The sequence below is a fragment of the Sprattus sprattus genome (assembly GCF_963457725.1).
Source record: "Sprattus sprattus genome assembly, chromosome: 11".
Lineage (NCBI taxonomy): Eukaryota > Metazoa > Chordata > Actinopteri > Clupeiformes > Clupeidae > Sprattus > Sprattus sprattus.
Window position 1 is genome coordinate 19947566 of NC_137909.1, and position 20503 is coordinate 19968068.

General features: G+C 40.6%; 1 protein-coding gene across 3 annotated transcripts; it reads left to right on the forward strand.

Annotated features, from left to right (window-relative positions):
- Nucleotides 1-4065: 4065 nt before the first annotated feature.
- On the forward strand, nucleotides 4066-14418 carry LOC308371917 (myosin heavy chain, fast skeletal muscle-like; the record flags this gene model as incomplete). 3 transcript variants are annotated; one of them, XM_080846961.1, is made up of 38 exons in its annotated part: nucleotides 4066-4269; nucleotides 4362-4505; nucleotides 4592-4748; nucleotides 4854-4881; nucleotides 4986-5100; nucleotides 5198-5290; nucleotides 5380-5443; nucleotides 5535-5633; nucleotides 5723-5826; nucleotides 5944-6082; nucleotides 6386-6504; nucleotides 7003-7152; nucleotides 7249-7419; nucleotides 7512-7812; nucleotides 7915-7985; nucleotides 8086-8173; nucleotides 8260-8377; nucleotides 8471-8594; nucleotides 8712-8848; nucleotides 9102-9357; nucleotides 9486-9728; nucleotides 9819-9995; nucleotides 10076-10221; nucleotides 10331-10421; nucleotides 10512-10901; nucleotides 11071-11316; nucleotides 11413-11609; nucleotides 11716-11899; nucleotides 12035-12200; nucleotides 12345-12469; nucleotides 12584-12892; nucleotides 13006-13209; nucleotides 13304-13429; nucleotides 13523-13693; nucleotides 13772-13876; nucleotides 13960-14055; nucleotides 14160-14291; nucleotides 14398-14418. In XM_080846961.1, 38 exons carry the CDS (start codon nucleotides 4066-4068, stop codon nucleotides 14416-14418), a joined length of 5811 nt encoding a protein of 1936 aa, XP_080703087.1. The 3 variants fall into 3 exon arrangements, with proteins under 3 accessions (XP_080703087.1, XP_080703089.1, XP_080703088.1); XM_080846963.1 differs by having other exon boundaries at nucleotides 4986-5082; XM_080846962.1 differs by having other exon boundaries at nucleotides 4066-4266.
- Between the last annotated feature and the right edge of the window lie 6085 nt (nucleotides 14419-20503).

A 20503-nucleotide genomic window follows, 5' to 3' on the forward strand; every position in this document is an offset into this window, starting at 1 on the left:
TGCTATGGCGCACTGGTCAATACATTTCCCCACTGCCACAGCTGAAATTATAGACATCAAACAGGACTTTTTTTGAAATCGCAAACTTTCCGAACGTAATATGAACCATTGATTGCACCCACGTCCATATATATTGTAAGTGAACCCATGTCCTTGTAGAAATAATTAATCTCGCCATGTACACATCTATATTGTTATAATAGACAGTTTATGCATTAATGCCACCAATATCATATTCTTTATAATCGTGTTCTTTTAAACATCTTGCTGTAGTCGATGGCGGGCAGAACAACAATATAGCAGCACATTGAATCAGGTTCAGTGATTGAGTGAACGTGAACCAATATATAACCAATTCGCTGAAGCTTCATTTTCTCTTCCTAAATAAATACCACGGAAAATGCGGAAAAACACCGTGCGTTAATGTGCGAACGCAGTTTAAGCAGCGGTCGCAATGTTAGTAAATCAGGCCCTATATAGGGCGGAGTAAACACAGTTTGCCCAGCGCAGATCTGGTTTGATAAATACCAAGTAAAATGCGCAAAAACACCGTGCGTTAATTTGCGAACGCAGATTAAGAAGCGCTCGCATATTAGTAAATCAGGCCCTGAGAGTGTTTCCCTGAATCTTCCCACTTGGGGTCATGAATATGAATATGTACTGCTTGACTAATTGTCTGTCACCACCACCTAGAAACCTATAGCATAAGAACCACCATGCAACAACATATCAGGCCAGGAAAACATCATCCCTGAAATGAGCCTTTCTGTGCTCACACAAGAGTTATCTTGTAACCACCCAGAGCCCATATGCAGAGTCCTTCTGCCAGTATTCTGGGTGGGTGGTCTCTACCATGACAAGAAGTGCTGAATCAGGAACACCAAGCACGTGGATGGTCGGTTGAAGAGTTCAGGTGTCCATTGTGGTCACAGGGTTGTCAATAGTCCTTTAGTTAACTCTGAGTGTGTAGTAGCTATAGGGTATAAATGATTTATATGTTAAGGTCAGTGTTAAACACTGAGAGTGTTTCCCTGAATCTTCCCACTTGGGGTCATGAATATGAATATGTACTGCTTGACTTATTGTCTGTCACCACCACCTAGAAACCTATAGCGTTTCAGAAAGCAGACACAGCGAAACTCAGTTGGTCATGGCATGTTGTAATTGATCCTCTACCACACGCGAGGGAAAGCGCACTCCTGTTGAAACATGCACTGTATTAATCTTTAATATTTCATGCCAATCTCAATATAAAGTTTTGAACCTCTGACACGGGGTATGTGCAGTTTTACCTTCTGGGGCTCCGTAGAATTCAGATTTCGACTTCTGTTAGTACAATTAGGAAACTTATCTATCTTATTTTTCAAGGTTTTTTTAAGGTGAGTGACTGTGGCATCCCCTCAGATACCACGGATGCCACAGATGGGGTTGCCAGTTGTCTGAATACAATTGACCCACGGACTGCTGCTGCCTTCTCGCAAGTCTTCAGCTGCCACCAGGGCTACAGGGCTGGCGGAAGACCACAGAGTGCACCCAGAGACAGCGCCTCCTCCTGCATTGTCACTCAAAGATTGTGTTCTGTGTTGTGTTCTTAGGGTTTCATTTGGTGAAGTATGACTGCAAGTATTTATTTAGATTTGTTTTATTAAACTGCTCGGCTACATTGTACCTGATACTTTTTATTTTATTTTAAAAATGCATTAGGCTTCTGCCATTTCCAGTGTGTTACAGTCTGAGCATCCTTTGCACACCAGACCAACTATCTGGTGTATAATGCAGAAAGGTGATATGCTACAACGTATTTCACATGAATCTCACTATAACCGCAACTGTCAGTATTTTTTTAAACAACACATCTCATAATAATGGTTTACGGTGTTAAGTAACTGTTCTGGATGTGCATGAATATACGTATATCAACCTAATCTGTTAGTGTTGACATTAATAATATGAATAGCAATGAGTTTTACCCTTTCCTTTATTTAAGAATACCACATTGAACAGGTGCCATTCACCATTGCATAATAAATGAAATGTAACAACACTCATAAATGTCATAATGTGATTTATTAAAATATTTCAAGAGCTCAGAGGGACGCAAAACAAACTTTAGCTGTACATCATAAACATGGAGAAAGCATTTTCCCTGGTGAAGGTCAGAAGTATAAATAGTGTCATTAGGCCAAGAGAGCGAGTATTTCAAGTGTTTTAGTTTATTTTTTTGTGTCCAATATTTGTACCTTTCCAATGTAAGATCCTATATGTTTAGTTTCTTGGACAACCCAAAGGTGTGGATAAGAATACAAGATTTAAAGGAACTAACTCACATGTCACAGTACACCACCAGTAAATCACACTCTCGCCATCTTTGGAATGATATTTTGAAATTGAGGAGCTCTGCCCCTGCCAAAAAAGGCCTTGAACATGCAATGACAAACGTGTGTGGAATAAAAAGAATGCAGTGTGTTAACAGTTCTAAGTGTATTAATGTAACCTTTATTGAATATATGCAGGTCCACCGACATGAATTATGTCAATTTTGATTTCCAAATCAAAACAACAAGGTTTAAAATACAAAATTAAAAGTAATACATGAACAGGCTTAAAGTGCTTTTGAGCAGCATGTTTAACTAGAGGGGCAAATGTAACAAAATGGCACAAATGCTAATCAACAGCTACAATATACATCAGAGTTTGCCTTAATGTCTGAAGCAATACACCAATATAATGGTTAATAATGTAATATATTAATACTATTAATACATAGGGCAATACCATAAATGGACCAGATTAGGTATCATTACTGCTGCTCATTTCATAACATGTGTAAGTAAACTGGTTAGTTCATCAATATGTGTGTGTGATGACATGCTTGACATGTTTAAATATACCTATCCTTCCTTATTTGGATCCCGCTTAGTTTGCAGATGGTCACAATATAAAGCCCTAGAGGCAACAAGAGGTCCACAGAGACTAGGGGGTTCCAGTGCACAGTAAGTTGTCATGCTGTGACTGCATGGTAAACTCTGATGTTCTCTGAAACATGGGAGAGCTGAATTGGCTTGGCAGTGAAACCTTTTACGTTTTTACTATTTGCATTTCGGTATGATATAATGTCTGACCTCTTACTCCTGTCATTTTAGACTATTTGACGTTTGTGGACATTTCATCTGGTACTGGGAAGAACAAGTAAGTTAATCTGCAGACTATCAATTCAGCAGCTTAAGTTACCTATTCAAATAATAGTAAGCAAGCCAATCGGCTACCAAAGAAAACATATACCTATAACAAAAGTTCAGAATAGCCTTTCCACTGCAGTCAAAACTTTCTCAATCAAATGGGGTTTCATAGGTATGCATATTTTCCAGATTTGGTCCTTAAATCCAAAAATTCTCAGCTGTACACACAGTCTTTGGCTGGACAGTAATCACCTATCCTGGCTTTGAAGCTCCTTTTATTTATTTGCAAAGGTTATATCTCTTCTTTTTGTGGCTTAAGTGAGGAACTATGAAGACATCACTTCAAATAAAAAATAAAAACTGTAAGAGAAGAGACAATGCACTCAGCTTAAACATTTTTGACACATATTTTCAGATCTGATGATGTCTTTCTTTCTTTTTTTGGAAATGTTGGAAAAGATTCTTTAAAAAAAAGAATCTCATACAGACAAAACAACACTCATTTTCATTTACATGATGAAAGACAGAGACAACATTTTAAATCCACTAAATAATAATCTAATGCGCTTTTATTTATTTACTACATTACCCCTGTAGGGTGCATTTTGAACTCAATTTCTACATTGACTATTTTAGCAAGATACCCAGGGTTTAATATGATCCCATTTCCCTCATTAGATAAAATGTAAATATTTACTGTTTATCTTGACTGCCTCATACACAGTCACTTCAAAAAACTAAAACAAACATCAAGTCGTCAGTTTGTTTACTTATTTTAGATATGCTATGTTTCAAGGATGAATTATGTTTCTTAGAGTCCGTGGTTTTACATTTTTATTACAAAATGACATGTTCATACCTCTTCTTCCAACAGTCAACCTCAACCATGGGGGACGCGGATATGGCCACTTATGGCAAGGCTGCCATTTACCTCCGTAAGCCTGAGAAGGAGAGACTTGAGGCCCAAACCATGCCCTTTGATGCAAAGTCAGCTTGCTATGTAGTTGACAAGGAGGAGTTGTACTTGAAGGCTAAAATCAAGAGTAAAGATAGTGGCAAAGTCACTGTTGAACTGATTGAATCCAAGGAGGTATGTTAGCAAGGTTCTTAGTTAAGAAAATGATTGACTATTAAACAGAAAGTTTCTTGCCTTTATCTCTTTATATTGTCCATTTGTTTTAGGAAAGAACCGTTGCGGAGGCGGATGTCCACCCCATGAATCCTCCAAAGTATGACAAGATTGAGGACATGGCCATGATGACCCACCTCAATGAAGCCTCTGTCCTGTATAACCTCAAAGAGCGTTATGCAGCATGGATGATCTACGTAAGCTTTATGCTTTCTCACAGATGAAAAACTATGTTAAAAATAAAACAGCTGTAACACCAATCCCCTTTATTTCCTCATTCTAGACCTACTCTGGACTTTTCTGTGCCACTGTGAACCCCTACAAGTGGCTCCCTGTGTATGACCAAGAAGTGGTGGAGGCCTACAGAGGCAAGAAGCGTATGGAGGCCCCCCCCCACATTTTCTCTGTCTCTGACAATGCTTTTCAGTTCATGCTCCAAGGTAAGCATTCCATTTAAAAGCCACTAAATAATAAGATTTTATTATATATTTCTTCATGAACTTATTAAAAAAAGTGATTTATCTAAAATTGCATTTGTCCCGCAGACAGGGAGAACCAGTCTGTTCTGATTACGTAAGTGTCAATGCATGACTTAAAACTTTGTATTATCTTCTATGTTACCTTGTGGCACACACAATTCTTATCTGAAAAATGTAAAAATCTTTTATTTAATCTAGCGGAGAATCTGGTGCTGGCAAGACTGTGAACACCAAACGTGTCATCCAGTACTTTGCAACAATTGCAGTGGCTGGTGGTGAAAAGAAAAAGGAACCAGTGCCTGGAAAGATGCAGGTCAGACCCCTTACACCTTTAGGTGCTAATTATCATAAAGCAACACAAACATTCTCTTCATAACAACATATTCCTTGAATGTTTCTTCCACTTGCAGGGCTCTCTTGAAGATCAGATTATTGCTGCTAACCCACTGTTGGAGGCTTATGGTAATGCCAAGACTGTGAGGAATGACAACTCTTCCCGTTTTGTAAGTTAACTTCTTATTTAAACTCTGGCCTCAGTACTGTGGTTATTAATAAGATAAAATTACTTAGGATTTAATTTTGTCTAAAACAGGGAAAATTCATCAGAATTCACTTTGGCGCAACTGGAAAGCTGGCTAAAGCTGATATTGAGACTTGTAAGTATAATTATCCTGTTTATATAAAATGTTTACATTATTGCTGCCTTAATATTTTCAAGTTAAAATATAATCTTCCCCACCTAAATAGACCTGCTGGAAAAGTCTAGAGTGACGTTCCAGCTTCCTGATGAGAGAGGCTACCACATCTTCTTCCAGATGATGACCAACCACAAGCCTGACATAATTGGTAGGGTTATTATTTTCAACCAGCAATCAAAAAACATTACATGTTATCATTAATTTGCAACATTAAATTATTGTTTTCCCCCTCTACAGAAATGTGCCTCATCACAAGCAACCCCTATGACTTTCCCATGTGCAGTCAGGGTCAGATTGCTGTGGCCAGCATTAATGACAAAGAAGAATTGGACGCCACAGATGTGAGACATCCATGAGTTTTTCTTCTGGACAATGAATGTAATGAGAATGACATTCTAAAAAAAAATTGGATTACAAATAAAGATGTGCTTAAAATTAATGAATGCATGTAATTGCAGGATGCCATTGACATCCTAGGTTTCACTGCAGAGGAGAAAGTCACCATTTGGAAACTGACTGGTGCTGTGCTCCATCATGGCAATATGAAATTCAAGAATAAGCAGCGTGAGGAGCAGGCTGAGCCTGATGGCACTGAGGGTAGGTTTAAAAACTCTACTGAACTTGGGTCAGTTCTAGTGATAACTACTAGGTAGTCTTATTTATTGAAGTAATTAAATTAAAAGATAGATCAGCATGTATATTAACTTCAAGTTGTACTTTTCCTCTGATTATAGTTATTCATATATTATATTTATTACCTACAACAGAAGCCTGTCAATATATCTACAGTCAATTCATAATTCATAACTTTTTTTGTGGTCTCTCAATTTAGGTTAAGAATGACTTTCCTGGGTAAAATATTGATATAAATTACTGACTTAAACGCTTTGTTGTTTTAAGAGGCTGACAAAGTCGCTTACCTCCTGGGCCTGAACTCTGCTGATATGCTGAAGGGTCTGTGTAACCCAAGGGTGAAAGTCGGAACTGAGTTTGTCACCAAGAGTCAGACTGTGCCACAGGTATCTCACATACTACAAGGTTGACTATAAAGACCACAAGGATTTTGACATTGTTTGAAAATAATTATACTGCTGGTATTTTCTTTCTCAGGGTTCACACCTTTTTTTATTGAAAACATTTCAAAACTTTTCAAGGACCTTTAATTAAGTCTCCATGAATCTTTACAAGTTAATAAATAAACAGAATGATAAACTTTAGTGCACAGATTGGGCCTAAACTCGAAAAGTAAATAACAACCTTTTCCATTACTTTTCTATTAGACTATGTCAATTCAAGTAGAGACTGCACCAGGCACAACAAAACCAAATCTACATTCAACAAAATAATTATTTCTTGACTTTTCCAGAACTTTCAGAGACTTAAATGAATTCCATGACTTTCCTAGCCCTGAAAAATGGGATTTTTTTTTTCATGACATTTCCAGGATTTCCATGACAGTGGAAACCCTGCCTTTTCTCATCATAGTAAGTAAGTAGTAATGTTACATATTGTTTTAGGTCAACAACTCAGTGTCAGCCTTGTGCAAGTCTATCTATGAGAGGATGTTCTTGTGGATGGTCATTCGTATCAACGAGATGCTGGACACCAAGAAGTCAAGTCAGTTCTACATTGGTGTGCTGGACATTGCTGGATTTGAGATTTTTGATGTGAGGACAAAATGATAAGATTCTTCACTAACATTATTTGTTTCTAGTGACTTAGGGTGCCACTCTCAATAATGTTTGAATATGTATCCAACACAGTACAACAGCATGGAGCAGCTGTGTATCAACTTCACCAATGAAAAACTGCAACAGTTCTTCAACCACACCATGTTTGTCCTGGAGCAAGAGGAGTACAAGAAAGAGGGCATTGTTTGGGCTTTCATTGACTTTGGCATGGACTTGGCTGCCTGCATTGAGTTGATTGAAAGGGTCAGTTTCAATCAATCCACATGGCACAGTGTTAGATTTGTATAGTTTCATGATGTCCACTTTTATAACTAAGCAATCTTATTTTTCAACAGCCCATGGGTATCTTTGCCATCCTTGAAGAGGAGTGCATTGTCCCAAAGGCCTCTGACACCACTTTCAAGGACAAGCTGTATGGCCAGCATCTTGGAAAGAACGCAGCCTTTGAGAAGCCCAAGCCTAAGAAAGGCAAAGCTGAAGCTCACTTCTCCCTGGTGCACTATGCTGGCACTGTGGACTACAACGTTACTGGATGGTTGGACAAAAACAAGGATCCACTGAACGACACTGTTGTTCAGCTGTACCAGAAGTCATCAGTCAAACTTTTGCCTGTCCTGTACCCACCTGTCGTTGAGGGTAATAACCTGTTTAAGTCTAAAGGCTAATACACAAAGAGTAATTATATTAGATTCTATGTATGTAACTCAATTATCCAATTCATTATTTGTGTGTCAACAGAGACTGGTGGTGCTAAGAAGGGTGGAAAGAAGAAGGGTGGCTCCATGCAGACTGTGTCCTCACAGTTCAGGGTATGTGTTTTAATAAAAAGAAGAAAATGATCAATCAATCAATAATTGTCCCAGCACAATTAACTGTATGATTAAAATCATATAATTCTTGGTTCAACAGGAGAACTTGGGTAAACTCATGACCAACCTGAGGTCCACCCATCCTCACTTTGTGCGTTGTCTGATTCCAAATGAAATTAAGAAACCAGGTAAAGGGATTTTAGTAAATTAAGACAGGTCCATTATTCCAAAAATTGTATTTGCTTAAAAATTGTACATCTCCGTATTTTCACAGGTTATATGCAGAACTTCCTGGTCATCCACCAGCTCAGGTGTAATGGTGTACTGGAGGGTATCAGAATTTGTAGAAAGGGTTTCCCAAGCAGAATCATGTATGCTGACTTCAAGCAGAGGTAATCATTCAACAAATATACAACAATAACTTATAATACACACTTCATATATGTATTTTATGGGAAAATAATGTTTCTTTTTATTGACAACAGATACAAAGTACTGAATGCCAGTGTTATTCCTGAGGGTCAGTTCATTGATAACAAGAAGGCTGCTGAGAAGCTCTTGGGATCCATCGATGTTGATCACGATGAGTACAAGTTTGGACACACTAAGGTGGAGAATGTTATTATCTTATATCTGTTATTATGAATAAATATTGAATTAGTGTGAACACTATGTCAATTTCTGCCTTCAATTACACACCTCATATATTTTTTTCTTCTCTTTTAGGTGTTCTTCAAAGCTGGTCTGCTTGGTACCCTTGAGGAGATGCGAGATGAGAAACTGGTTTCCCTGGTCACAATGACTCAGGCTCTGTGCCGTGCATACCTGATGAGGAGGGAGTTTGTCGCGATGATGGAAAGGAGGTAATGTGTGATGTATTTGGTGGAATCACCCTCAACAAAATGATCTGCCATAAAACATAGCATTGCAGGTTTTTTATTGTAAAACAATAGATTGTGTTAAATGAATTGCCAATCTCTATAAATTAAAGCACAAACGTACAACACTGAGATAATTTTCATCAACACAGATGGACTAATCTGGACTTATCACTTACAGTGTTTGACAGAATCCCTCTTCAACACGGTTTAATCAACAAATCAACCTCTTTTGCAGAGATGCAATCTATACTATCCAGATGAATATCCGCTCATTCATTAATGTGAAGCACTGGCCATGGATGAAGGTGTACTACAAGATCAAGCCTTTGCTTCAGAGTGCTGAAACTGAGAAGGAGCTGGCTAGCCTGAAGGAGGAGCATGCAAAACTCAAAGACATGTTTGCAAAGGTTGATGCCAAGAAGAAGGAGCTTGAGGAGAAGATGGTGTCTATTGTGCAAGAGAGGAATGACCTGAATCTGCAAATGGCATCTGTAAGTGTATTACTATACAACGGGTAACAATTCTTCACATCATTGCAATATTCAAAACACTAACCTGTCTGAGAAATATTTTTTCAATACAAATCAGATTTCATCCTTTCATCTTGTATTTACTGCAGAGCTCTGAGACTCTCAACGATGCTGAGGAGAGGTGTGAGGGTCTGATCAAGAGTAAGATCCAGCTTGAGGCCAAACTCAAGGAGACAACCGAGAGACTGGAGGATGAAGAGGAAATGAATGCTGAGCTAACTGCCAAGAAGAGGAAACTGGAGGATGAGTGCTCTGAGCTCAAGAAGGACATTGATGATCTGGAGCTGACCTTGGCCAAAGTGGAGAAGGAGAAACATGCCACTGAGAACAAGGTTTATTTTCTTAATAAAAGAACAATGTTTTATTTCCAAGAAATCTTCATGAGGTTTACTGGATATTGATATAAAACATTCTATGTGTAGGTCAAGAACCTGACAGAGGAGATGGCCTCTCAGGATGAGGCCATTGCTAAGCTGACAAAAGAGAAGAAAGCCCTCCAAGAGGCCCATCAGCAGACTCTTGATGATCTCCAGGCAGAGGAAGACAAAGTCAACACTCTGACCAAGGCCAAGACTAAGCTTGAACAGCAAGTGGATGATGTGAGTTAAGGGCCTGTCTGTGTAAATACATTCACATGTATCATTGTGCTACTTCATTACTTTATGCTTTGTATCTGCAGCTTGAGGGTTCCCTGGAGCAAGAAAAGAAGCTCCGCATGGACCTTGAGAGAACCAAGAGAAAGCTTGAGGGTGACCTGAAACTGTCCCAGGAGAATGTCATGGATCTTGAGAATGACAAGCAGCAGTCTGATGAGAAGCTGAAGAAGTAATTTGGAATTCTATTAGCAACTTATGATTCATGCAAACATGACTCCTTTTTTAGTCATTTTTTGGTATAAGCAGCCATTAACAACTATTTTAATTTAATTATACAGGAAAGACTTTGAAACAAGCCAGCTCCTTAGCAAGATTGAGGATGAACAATCATTGGGTGCTCAGCTCCAGAAAAAGATCAAGGAACTTCAGGTCTGTTTCACATCTTCAGTACCGAATAGTGTTTATTATCATCTGCCTGTTCTTTCTTAGCATCACTTATTTCTTTTTAACAACCAATAGGCCCGCATTGAAGAATTGGAAGAAGAGATTGAGGCTGAGCGTGCAGCTCGTGCTAAGGTTGAGAAGCAGAGAGCTGATCTCTCCAGGGAACTTGAGGAGATCAGTGAGAGGCTTGAGGAGGCTGGTGGTGCCACTGCTGCTCAAATTGAGATGAACAAGAAGCGTGAGGCTGAGTTCCAGAAGCTGCGTCGTGATCTTGAAGAGTCCACTCTGCAGCATGAAGCCACTGCTGCAGCTCTTCGCAAGAAGCAGGCTGATAGCGTAGCCGAGCTGGGAGAGCAGATCGATAACCTCCAGCGTGTCAAGCAGAAGCTTGAGAAGGAGAAGAGTGAATACAAGATGGAGATTGATGATCTTTCCAGCAACATGGAGGGAGTTGCTAAAGCTAAGGTTTCTGACGTGTTTACTTTAACGTTTTAGCTTATTCTAACTTACAAACAATAATACAATATCAATACAATAATACAAAACTTTTGAATGTACACGTCACGTAAAATGCTACTGCCATTAACATTTCTGACTTTTGTGTTGCCTATTTCTTTTTACTTTCATTAAAAAGGGAAATCTTGAGAAGATGTGCCGCACCCTTGAGGACCAACTCAGTGAAATCAAGTCCAAGAGTGATGAGGGTGCGCGCCAGGTCAACGATCTCGGTGCTCAGAGAGCAAGACTTCAGACTGAAAATGGTGAGCTCGGCCGCCAGGTTGAGGAGAAAGATGCTCTTGTGTCTCAGCTGACCAGAAGCAAACAAGCTTTCACTCAGCAAATTGAGGAGCTGAAGAGGCTCAATGAGGAGGAAGTCAAGGTACTGATACCCGTCAATTACTTGATGATAAAATTAGAGTACATAACCAACATTCTGTGAAACGCTTATTAAACACCATTCATTGTTCACAAACAGGCCAAGAATGCCCTCGCCCATGCAGTTCAGTCTGCACGCCACGACTGCGACCTTTTGAGGGAGCAGTTTGAGGAAGAGCAGGAGGCAAAGGCTGAGCTGCAGCGTGGCATGTCCAAGGCCAACAGTGAGGTTGCTCAGTGGAGGACCAAGTATGAAACTGATGCCATCCAGCGCACTGAAGAGCTTGAGGAGTCCAAGTATGTACCAAACACGAAAAGAAACACATAGAATGTGGATGTGGGTTGTTATTTTGTCTACTAAAACCTGTCCATGTCCTCTAACTAAAATCGGTTGCATTATCAGGAAAAAGCTTGCCCAGCGTCTACAGGAGGCTGAGGAGCAAATTGAGGCCATCAACTCCAAGTGTGCTTCTCTGGATAAAACCAAGCAGAGACTCCAGGGTGAGGTTGAGGACCTCATGGTTGATGTGGAAAGAGCCAATGGTCTGGCTGCCAACCTTGACAAGAAGCAGAGAAACTTTGACAAGGTTATACCTCTATCTGGAATTTGTGTGATGTTGTAGGACAAACTAGCCCTCATATAAAGTAATATGAGCATATTGATTTTTTGTAGCAGTGTCTTATATGTGAAATTAACCGAAGACACAAACTGTTTTTCAAAGGTCTTGGCAGAATGGAAGCAGAAATATGAGGAGGGTCAGGCAGAGCTGGAGGGTGCCCAGAAAGAGGCTCGCTCTCTCAGCACTGAGCTGTTCAAGATGAAGAACTCCTATGAGGAGGCTCTTGACCAACTTGAGACTCTTAAGAGGGAAAACAAGAATCTCCAACGTAAGTCAAGATGGCCTTAAAATACTTCCAAATCAAAGCTTGTTAAGAGAAGCTAAAAGCAAAATGTTTTATCCTGGAATACAAATCAATAGTACATTGGTAGATGCTGACTTTGTCTTAAGGATTTTAAATGTCTTGTTGCAGAGGAGATCTCTGACCTGACTGAGCAGCTTGGTGAGACTGGAAAGAGCATTCATGAGCTGGAGAAGGCCAAGAAGACTGTTGAGACTGAGAAGGCTGAGATCCAGACTGCCCTGGAAGAGGCTGAGGTACAAATACAAAATCCAACAGGATGGAGTGGAGAGATTCAAAAGGACATCTTAATAAATTGAGCAATTCGTCATATCTTAAAATTCTATGTTTTACTCTATATTTAAAAATAGGGAACTCTTGAGCATGAGGAGTCCAAGATCCTCCGTGTCCAGCTTGAGCTGAACCAGGTCAAGGGTGAGGTTGACCGGAAGCTTGCAGAGAAGGATGAGGAAATGGAGCAGATTAAGAGGAATAGTCAGAGGGTGACTGACTCCATGCAGGGCACCCTGGACTCTGAGGTCAGGAGCAGGAATGATGCCCTGAGAATCAAGAAGAAGATGGAGGGAGACCTTAATGAGATGGAGATTCAGCTTAGCCACGCCAACCGCCAGGCTGCTGAGTCCCAGAAACAACTGAGGACAGTCCAGGGTCAGCTCAAGGTCAGTAGTATAAATATTCAGTTTTATTATTACAGTCAAAAAATATTGTTTTGTTATTACAGTGCTCACACCAATGAAGTATAGCAGGCACAACACATTTCTCTGTCAACCAGGATGCTCAACTGCACCTTGATGATGCTGTCAGAGGACAGGAAGACATGAAGGAGCAGGCTGCCATGGTGGAGCGCAGGAACACCCTGATGGTGGCTGAGATTGAGGAGCTGAGAGCTGCCCTGGAGCAGACAGAGAGAGGCCGCAAAGTGGCTGAGCAGGAGCTGGTTGATGCCAGTGAGCGTGTTGGCCTCCTCCACTCCCAGGTAGAGAATAATAAAAGGTTGTTTAAACTGATACATAAAACAAACAATTCCAGCATTTAAAATATAACTGATGTTGTGCCTTTTTCCACACTAGAACACCAGTCTGTTGAACACCAAGAAGAAGCTTGAGACTGACTTCCTTCAGGTCCAAGGTGAAGTTGATGACATCGTCCAGGAGGCAAGAAATGCTGAGGACAAGGCCAAGAAAGCCATCACTGATGTAAGTTTTTTTTCTGAAACAGAGCATTATATTTAACATTTATAAAAGTACTACTATCTCTATTACTTAAAAATACACTTTTCCACCATATAGGCTGCCATGATGGCAGAGGAGCTGAAAAAGGAGCAGGACACCAGTTCTCATCTGGAGAGGATGAAGAAGAACCTGGAAGTCACTGTCAAGGATCTGCAGCACCGCCTGGATGAGGCTGAGAATCTGGCCATGAAAGGTGGCAAGAAACAGCTCCAGAAACTGGAGTCCAGGGTAGGTAACAATATATGAATATGTTTAACTCATCATAACAAAACAGGGGTCAGTATCTGAAATATTTTTCATGTTAAGGTTCGTGAACTGGAAGGTGAGGTTGAGGCTGAACAGAGACGTGGTGTTGATGCTGTCAAGGGAGTCCGCAAATACGAGAGGAGGGTGAAGGAGCTCACCTACCAGGTAAGAAAGCTCTCCTCTTTCTCTAGAACTGCATGCAAAATGTAAGAGGGGAGGACATTCCTGGACAAACTTTTTCTCTTTAGACTGAAGAGGACAAGAAGAACGTCAACAGACTGCAGGATCTGGTTGACAAGCTGCAGCTGAAGGTCAAGGCCTACAAGAGGCAGGCTGAGGAAGCTGTGAGTATTGTTCTGCCTTTGCTGTACAGGAAAATATTTGCTATTTTATATTGACTCCTGTTTCGTTTTTCGGTTTTAATTGCACTCATATTCATATGCAACAGGAGGAACAAGCCAATACTCACCTGTCCAAGTGCAGGAAGGTTCAGAATGAGCTGGAGGAGGCTGAGGAGCGTGCTGATATTGCTGAGACCCAGGTCAACAAGCTCAGAGCCAAGAGCCGCGATGGCGGAAAGGTAGGATAATGTTTTATGAAGAAATATTATTATTTCACAAAAAAATGTAAGTGTCATTGATTTTTATTTGTCATCAAGTTAATTCATTTTTTTTGTTTTTTTTAAGGGCAAAGAGGCTGCAGAATAAACTGTCCATCCATGTCACTTTCATCTGGATTAAAAATCCTGGTTAATGTGACTAATCTAATAATGCATACTACCTAATAAATATTTATTTGACTTAATATTTGTTTTGTCTTTTTTTAATGGCTCATTCATAAACTTTAGTCAGGAGGTTGACCTTTCCATGAATTTATAACTGGACTGTAGCTTTTTCTATAGGAGGCTGCCTCTATCTTACCAACCGGTTTTCACATTCACAATCATTCAACAGATCCCACGGTCCTTGGTACTTATATGAGACTAATTTAGCTGTTGAGCTACATCAGAATTATAACACATCAGAGAAGGTCTGCTAACGTCCAACCTAGAGATCATATTTTGCATACTGAACTAAAAGGGCTTTATCATAAACTGCATGTCAATCACAGGGATCGCATATGAGGGATTTGAACACATTTCTTTTCAAATGTGCAGTTCTGATATTTTACCATTTCCTAACTAACTATGTTTTTGTTTGGCTCTTCCATCTCATTGGGTTCTCCCCAATCCAAATGGCTAACTTGGATTTGATAATGTCCTCAACAGGTTCAATTACCAACACATTGCATGGAACTATCATGCAGTTCTGCCTTCAAAAGATAAGATGGTCTTACATTGTATGAGTTGTAGGTTGGTGTTAGTAGTCATTGCAAAGATGTTCCTGCAGATTTGTGTCCAGAAATTAGGGTCGGGAGATCACTTTCCAATTTTGTTTTGGGTAGTGTTATTGAGCTGTTAGAGATGAGTTTGTAGATATAAGATGTACCTTTCTTTCAAGAGTTGTTCATTTATTTCAGAGGGCTGCAACGTGTTGTCGGTTATTTCATTTTGGATTTGATTAAAGATTTCAACTGTTGATACTGGAGAATTTGGTCCCTCCTGACCCCCAATTTCTGGTTAATTGAGGTAAATGATTTGAAATCTTGATTTTCAAATATATGATGGAGGTTGGTGATTCCTTTTTGGTGCCAAATATTGTAGTTGATTTGCCAGGAAGTAATGTTGGAAATTTGGTGCTTCAAGTCTGCCTAGTTCTTTTGAATTTTGAAGGGTTGTAAGTGAAATTCATGTTTTTTTGTCTTTCCATTAGAAGTGAGTTGTCAGAATTTTTGAACCATTTGTCTGTGGGGTGGTGGGAATCATAGAGAGCAGGTATATGATCTGAGGGAGGGTTTTCATATGAACTGCAGCAATTCGGCCGAGTGGGTGATAGGTGAAAATTCACCCTAGTTACCTAAGGACTCTGCATATAAGTATATTTATTAGACAAACAAACAACAACAATTGCAATCGGGCTTCCCTCCCAGCACAAGGCTGAAAGTGAAGCAATTTCACTCATAAACCACAAGGTTTATATACTTAGATGTATCTAATGCTGACGCTGTACGTGTTTAACATCATAGTCAAAAGAAGGTTCTCGACCGAGCTTCTTGTCTTGCAAGGAGGTCTGTTCTTCCCATGGTCATGAGCACATTTCCACCCTGTTACCAATGAGCTCACCCAAATATGTTGCTGCACATATGCAGACAAAGTGGCGTCTAATAATCTAAGTTACACACACATACAGAAAAGCCACGTTCATGCTTTCATAAGCACTTGATTCATCCAAGGATATTCCAAGGATTAAGTCATTACCAGTGTTTGGAAATAATCTCCATTAGTGGAGCTTGTTCCAGCGTTTGTAATCATCTTAATTTTTTTCAGTAGGGTATATAGTTTAGATTGAACAGTTCTGACAGCCTGGGAGGAACTGTGATCCCTAAGTATTTGATGTTGCATGTGGTGAGGTTAAGAGTTGGGTCATGGGCTGCAGAGTCCCAACTGTCTCCAGACAGTGGTAGTATAATTGACTTTTTCCAGATGACTATACAGTGTGAAATTTTAGATTTTTTTTTTTAGTGACATTGCATGTTTCTTTGGGGGAAGTTGGTGGGGTCTATAAAAGAAGATCACAGTGGTCCCGAAACTGTCCACAGCGGTATAGAGGTGGAAGAACTAAACAAGAATGACTAGACCTCGTAACTGACATTACTGAAGGGTTCTTCGAAGACGATGACATAGAGGAAAATTGTAAACATAGATTTTGAAAATGTTTTTGCATTACTGGCTGCTCCAAACAGTGCAAAGCTTACGTTAATGGTGGGAAGAAAACCATCGATAAAAAAAAAACCACCTCTGCTGCCCGCAGAGCAGTAATCAGAGAATGAGATATGCCCAGCCCTGTGAGGGTGTCAGAAGAAAGGACACCTTAAAGCAGTCATACACAGAACCTTTACTTTACTTTTGAGATTCTGAAACAGGACAGATATTTAAAATACATATCATTGTCTCAAAAACATGCCCTGCAAATACTGTAGTCTAGAGGCTGTGTTTTTTCATGTTTCTTTAGTGTTAATGATGGTTCTTGCTCAGTGTATGAACCGTTGCTGCTGATAAGGAAATGCGTTTAAAAATGTACTCAACTTACACTGCAAAAAATATTTTAAAAAACAAGATACTAGCCAAGCGGGCAACCGCAAAGCAGCCCCCTTACCCTGCAACTAACATCAGGGCTAAAATAGAGGTTTTATATATAGTATAACAGTGGTGTTTCCACTGGAAATCTGACGGAATATGCCTATTTTTCATATTCCACTCAGCCCCAAAAATATCTTTCAGTATTGAAAAATCAATAAAAAAATCTTAGACGTGAATGAAAAGATCTTTTGCTGAGGGAAGCAGGAGGCTGATCTAGATAGATAGATATAGATAGATAGATAGATATGGATATATATAATTGACATTCTGCACATATTTCTTGGGGCTACTAGTCCACTTCTCTCTAACCTCTGGGCTATACTGACTCCTCAAGTTGCCCACCTTTTATTTCTATCATCCCACCCTAATATTGCAAAAGTGGAACTTTATTTCTGTGTGTCTATGAGTGACATAGCCAAGCCCACAGTGCAGAGTGAACAAGGGCGTAGGTTCGCATATTAGGGACTAGGGACTAGTTATGACCAAAGTTTGGAAAGGAAACAATTGTCCCGAGCAATAGTTTGTTCATTTTAATTGCCTGTTAGAAAAAATAATTTTGCAAAATATATTTGCAAATTCGTATTATTATCTATACCAGGGGTTTTCAACTGGTTTTGTCCTAGGGACCACCATTCTGACAAGAAAGTAATCCACGGCCCACTGATGTGCCTGCACCCGCGTGCGTGCGTGTTTGGTCCGTGTGTGTGCGTGTGTCTGTGCGTGGTGTGTATGGAGAGAGGGGTGACCTGTCAGTGTGATATCTGGGCATAGTGAAGTCCGTACCACCTGTCTCTTTGTGGCGAAATGGTGGACAGCCACAGTCTCATATCATTCTCTGATTCAAGCCTTGCCCTGTACTTATTCTTCAAGTACGCCAGGGTAGAAAAACTGCTCTCACACAGGTAGGTAGTTGGAAAGTGAAAGTCCTCTCTATGGCAGAGGTGGGTGGTGTAGACACACACATTCTGAAATTCACCTCTGCATTTAACCCATCCAGGGAAGTGACACACACACACACACACAGTGAAGTGAGGTTACACACTAACCCGGAGCAGTGAGCTGCCATTGGCTGCGCCCGGGGAGCAGTGAACGGGGTAAGGTGCCTTGCTCAAGGGCACTTCAGCCGTGGATGTGGGCATGGGAGAGCAGTGGTCTACCACTTCACCCGCCCACATTTTTCCTACTGGTCGGGGATCGTACCGGCCACCCTACGGTTTCCGGCCTGAAACCCTAACCAGTAGGCCACGGCTGCCCCTAAAGGGAGAGGGCAAAAGGGAAAGGGCAAAAGACACCTCATTGCTTTTGCAGCGAGCTCTGGAAATTCTGTCTGGCAACTTATCCTGAACTAGCCTGGTGACACCAGCCTACGTATTTCCGCCTGATTTGATTTCAAGCTCATACTCAGTCTGGCCCAACCCCGTTGACAATCATCTCCAGGCCTCAAAATCCAACCGCACCAATCAGCGAACAGTTCAGAGCTGTGACGCAAAACTCGCCTTGCCGAGTTGCATTAGTCCAGCCGAGTTTGTAGTTAAGTTTACCAGCATAGCAAAAATGGCTACGGAGGAAGAGACACGAAAAGCTATCGGAGAAGTTGTCTCAACTCTCGAGAACATCAGACAATTAAAAGGAGAACAAGAGGATTGTCTTGTAAGTTTTATGATGAGAAAGGACGTCGTAGCTCTTCTCCCAACTGGCTTTGGGAAGAGTTTAATTTACTGATGGTCCCGTAATGGAGAGACTGGGAAGACCGAATGCTGTTACTGTGGTTGTGTCCCCCCTCGTCGCACCTATGGAAGACCAGGTTAGAGAGGCCGGTAAACTTGGAATACGTGCCGGTCAACTCGTTGTTGACGACGAGCGAAAGATCCGCGACGGTCATTTCTCGCTTGTTTTGGGAAGTCCCGAAGCTTGGCTCCTAAATTCGAAGTGGCGAAGGATGCTGAACACAACCATTTACCAACAAAACCTTGTTGGTGTTGTCGTGGATGAGGCTCATGTCACATACAAATGGTGAGTCTGCATAGTGTTGTATTTAACTGCTATTATTACGTAGATCTTATTTGTCAAAGTTACATTTGTTCCTCGAAGTTCAAGAACTATGTCGCACAGCAAACGTCATTACCAAACGTTGCTGATTGGTTAAGGGAACTCCAATGATTTTAAAACTCAAGATAAGCACCCGCCCATCTCGGAAACGAAAATGCATTGGGTTTTCCCAGACTGACTGATGGAATGAAATGGAGTCACAGGCTGGTAATGGCCAGGCTAATCCTGAACTGTAGTCATATGAAAATCACGCAACATCTGTTGCATGTACTCAATAGGCTTGGCATTCAAGAAAACGTGATGCATCTCCATATGCCGCAATAGATTCGAAGGCTTCATGGCTTAATTTGACAGTAATGTTGAACACACAGTGGTACCTCCCCTCCTGCTCTGTCTGTCTTCACTGTAAATCCGTATTTGATGTGTTCCTCATTGCATTTTTTTTCTTACTTAGTTTCCATGTATCCTGTGAAGGTGAAGCTTTGTTCGAAGCCTGTCCTTGTCCCTCTATTGTGGCAACCTTTCCCTTTGTCACTTTCCTCACTAAAAACCGATCCATAGGTGCTTCTGACCAGCTAACTCAACATTAGAATGACATTTTAGCTAAGGACAATAGATAACTTCAGCTGTGCACCAAAAGTACGCATAGGCTATACTTTACTGCAGACGCTTGTCAACTTTGCACGCAAGACTGTACACTAAGAATAAAATACGTATGGCGTGACGTTAGGGACGCAATGCATTAACATTGGCAAAGCACAGGCTTCCATTGACTGGATAGGTGCAAGGCTACATTTTGTCAGCGTGAATCTCCTTTATATTATTGAAGACATATTTTTCTTATTTAAGATATTTTCACGATATTCAGAGTAATCTGGAAATGTGTTGCAATATCAAAGTGAATTTAGGGCGTAAAAATCAATTGATATTTTTGACCATTTTGTCACTGTAGAAAGGAAAACGTCCAGAGAGTAAGTAGCTATCAAGAAGCCCAGATCGTTGTTAGTTAGCTAGTAGGCTAACTACCCACAGGCCATGGCTAACTACCCACCATGTCTACTACCGCGCACTTGTGCACTTCAAACACTGACTTTCAGTGCTTAGGGCGCCCACACTGACAGAACCGGCAGAATTCAGGGCACTGAAAGTACCCGGATGGCGCACTGCAAACGGTAAAAAATACAGTTTGAAACGATGGATACTACTAGCCCTAAAAGGGCGCCATCTTGGCTACATAGCGGAAGAGGAGGAGCCCTTGGCAGCTTTTCAGTTTGGAAAGTTGGCTGACTGACACCTTGCAAATCACTTCAACATTTATTTCCGGTTACAATAACTGTGTTATCTGTACAGTGTCTATTTCTAGGTAACGCTTGAAAAATCTAAGCGAGAAAATGCAAATACATACAAACACAGCCATCAACCGTCAGAGTTTGGTCCGCCATCTTTGTTTAAAATGTTCAGTTGGCCGGAGGAAGCTGGCGCACTGATTTATGGGTAAAAAGCTC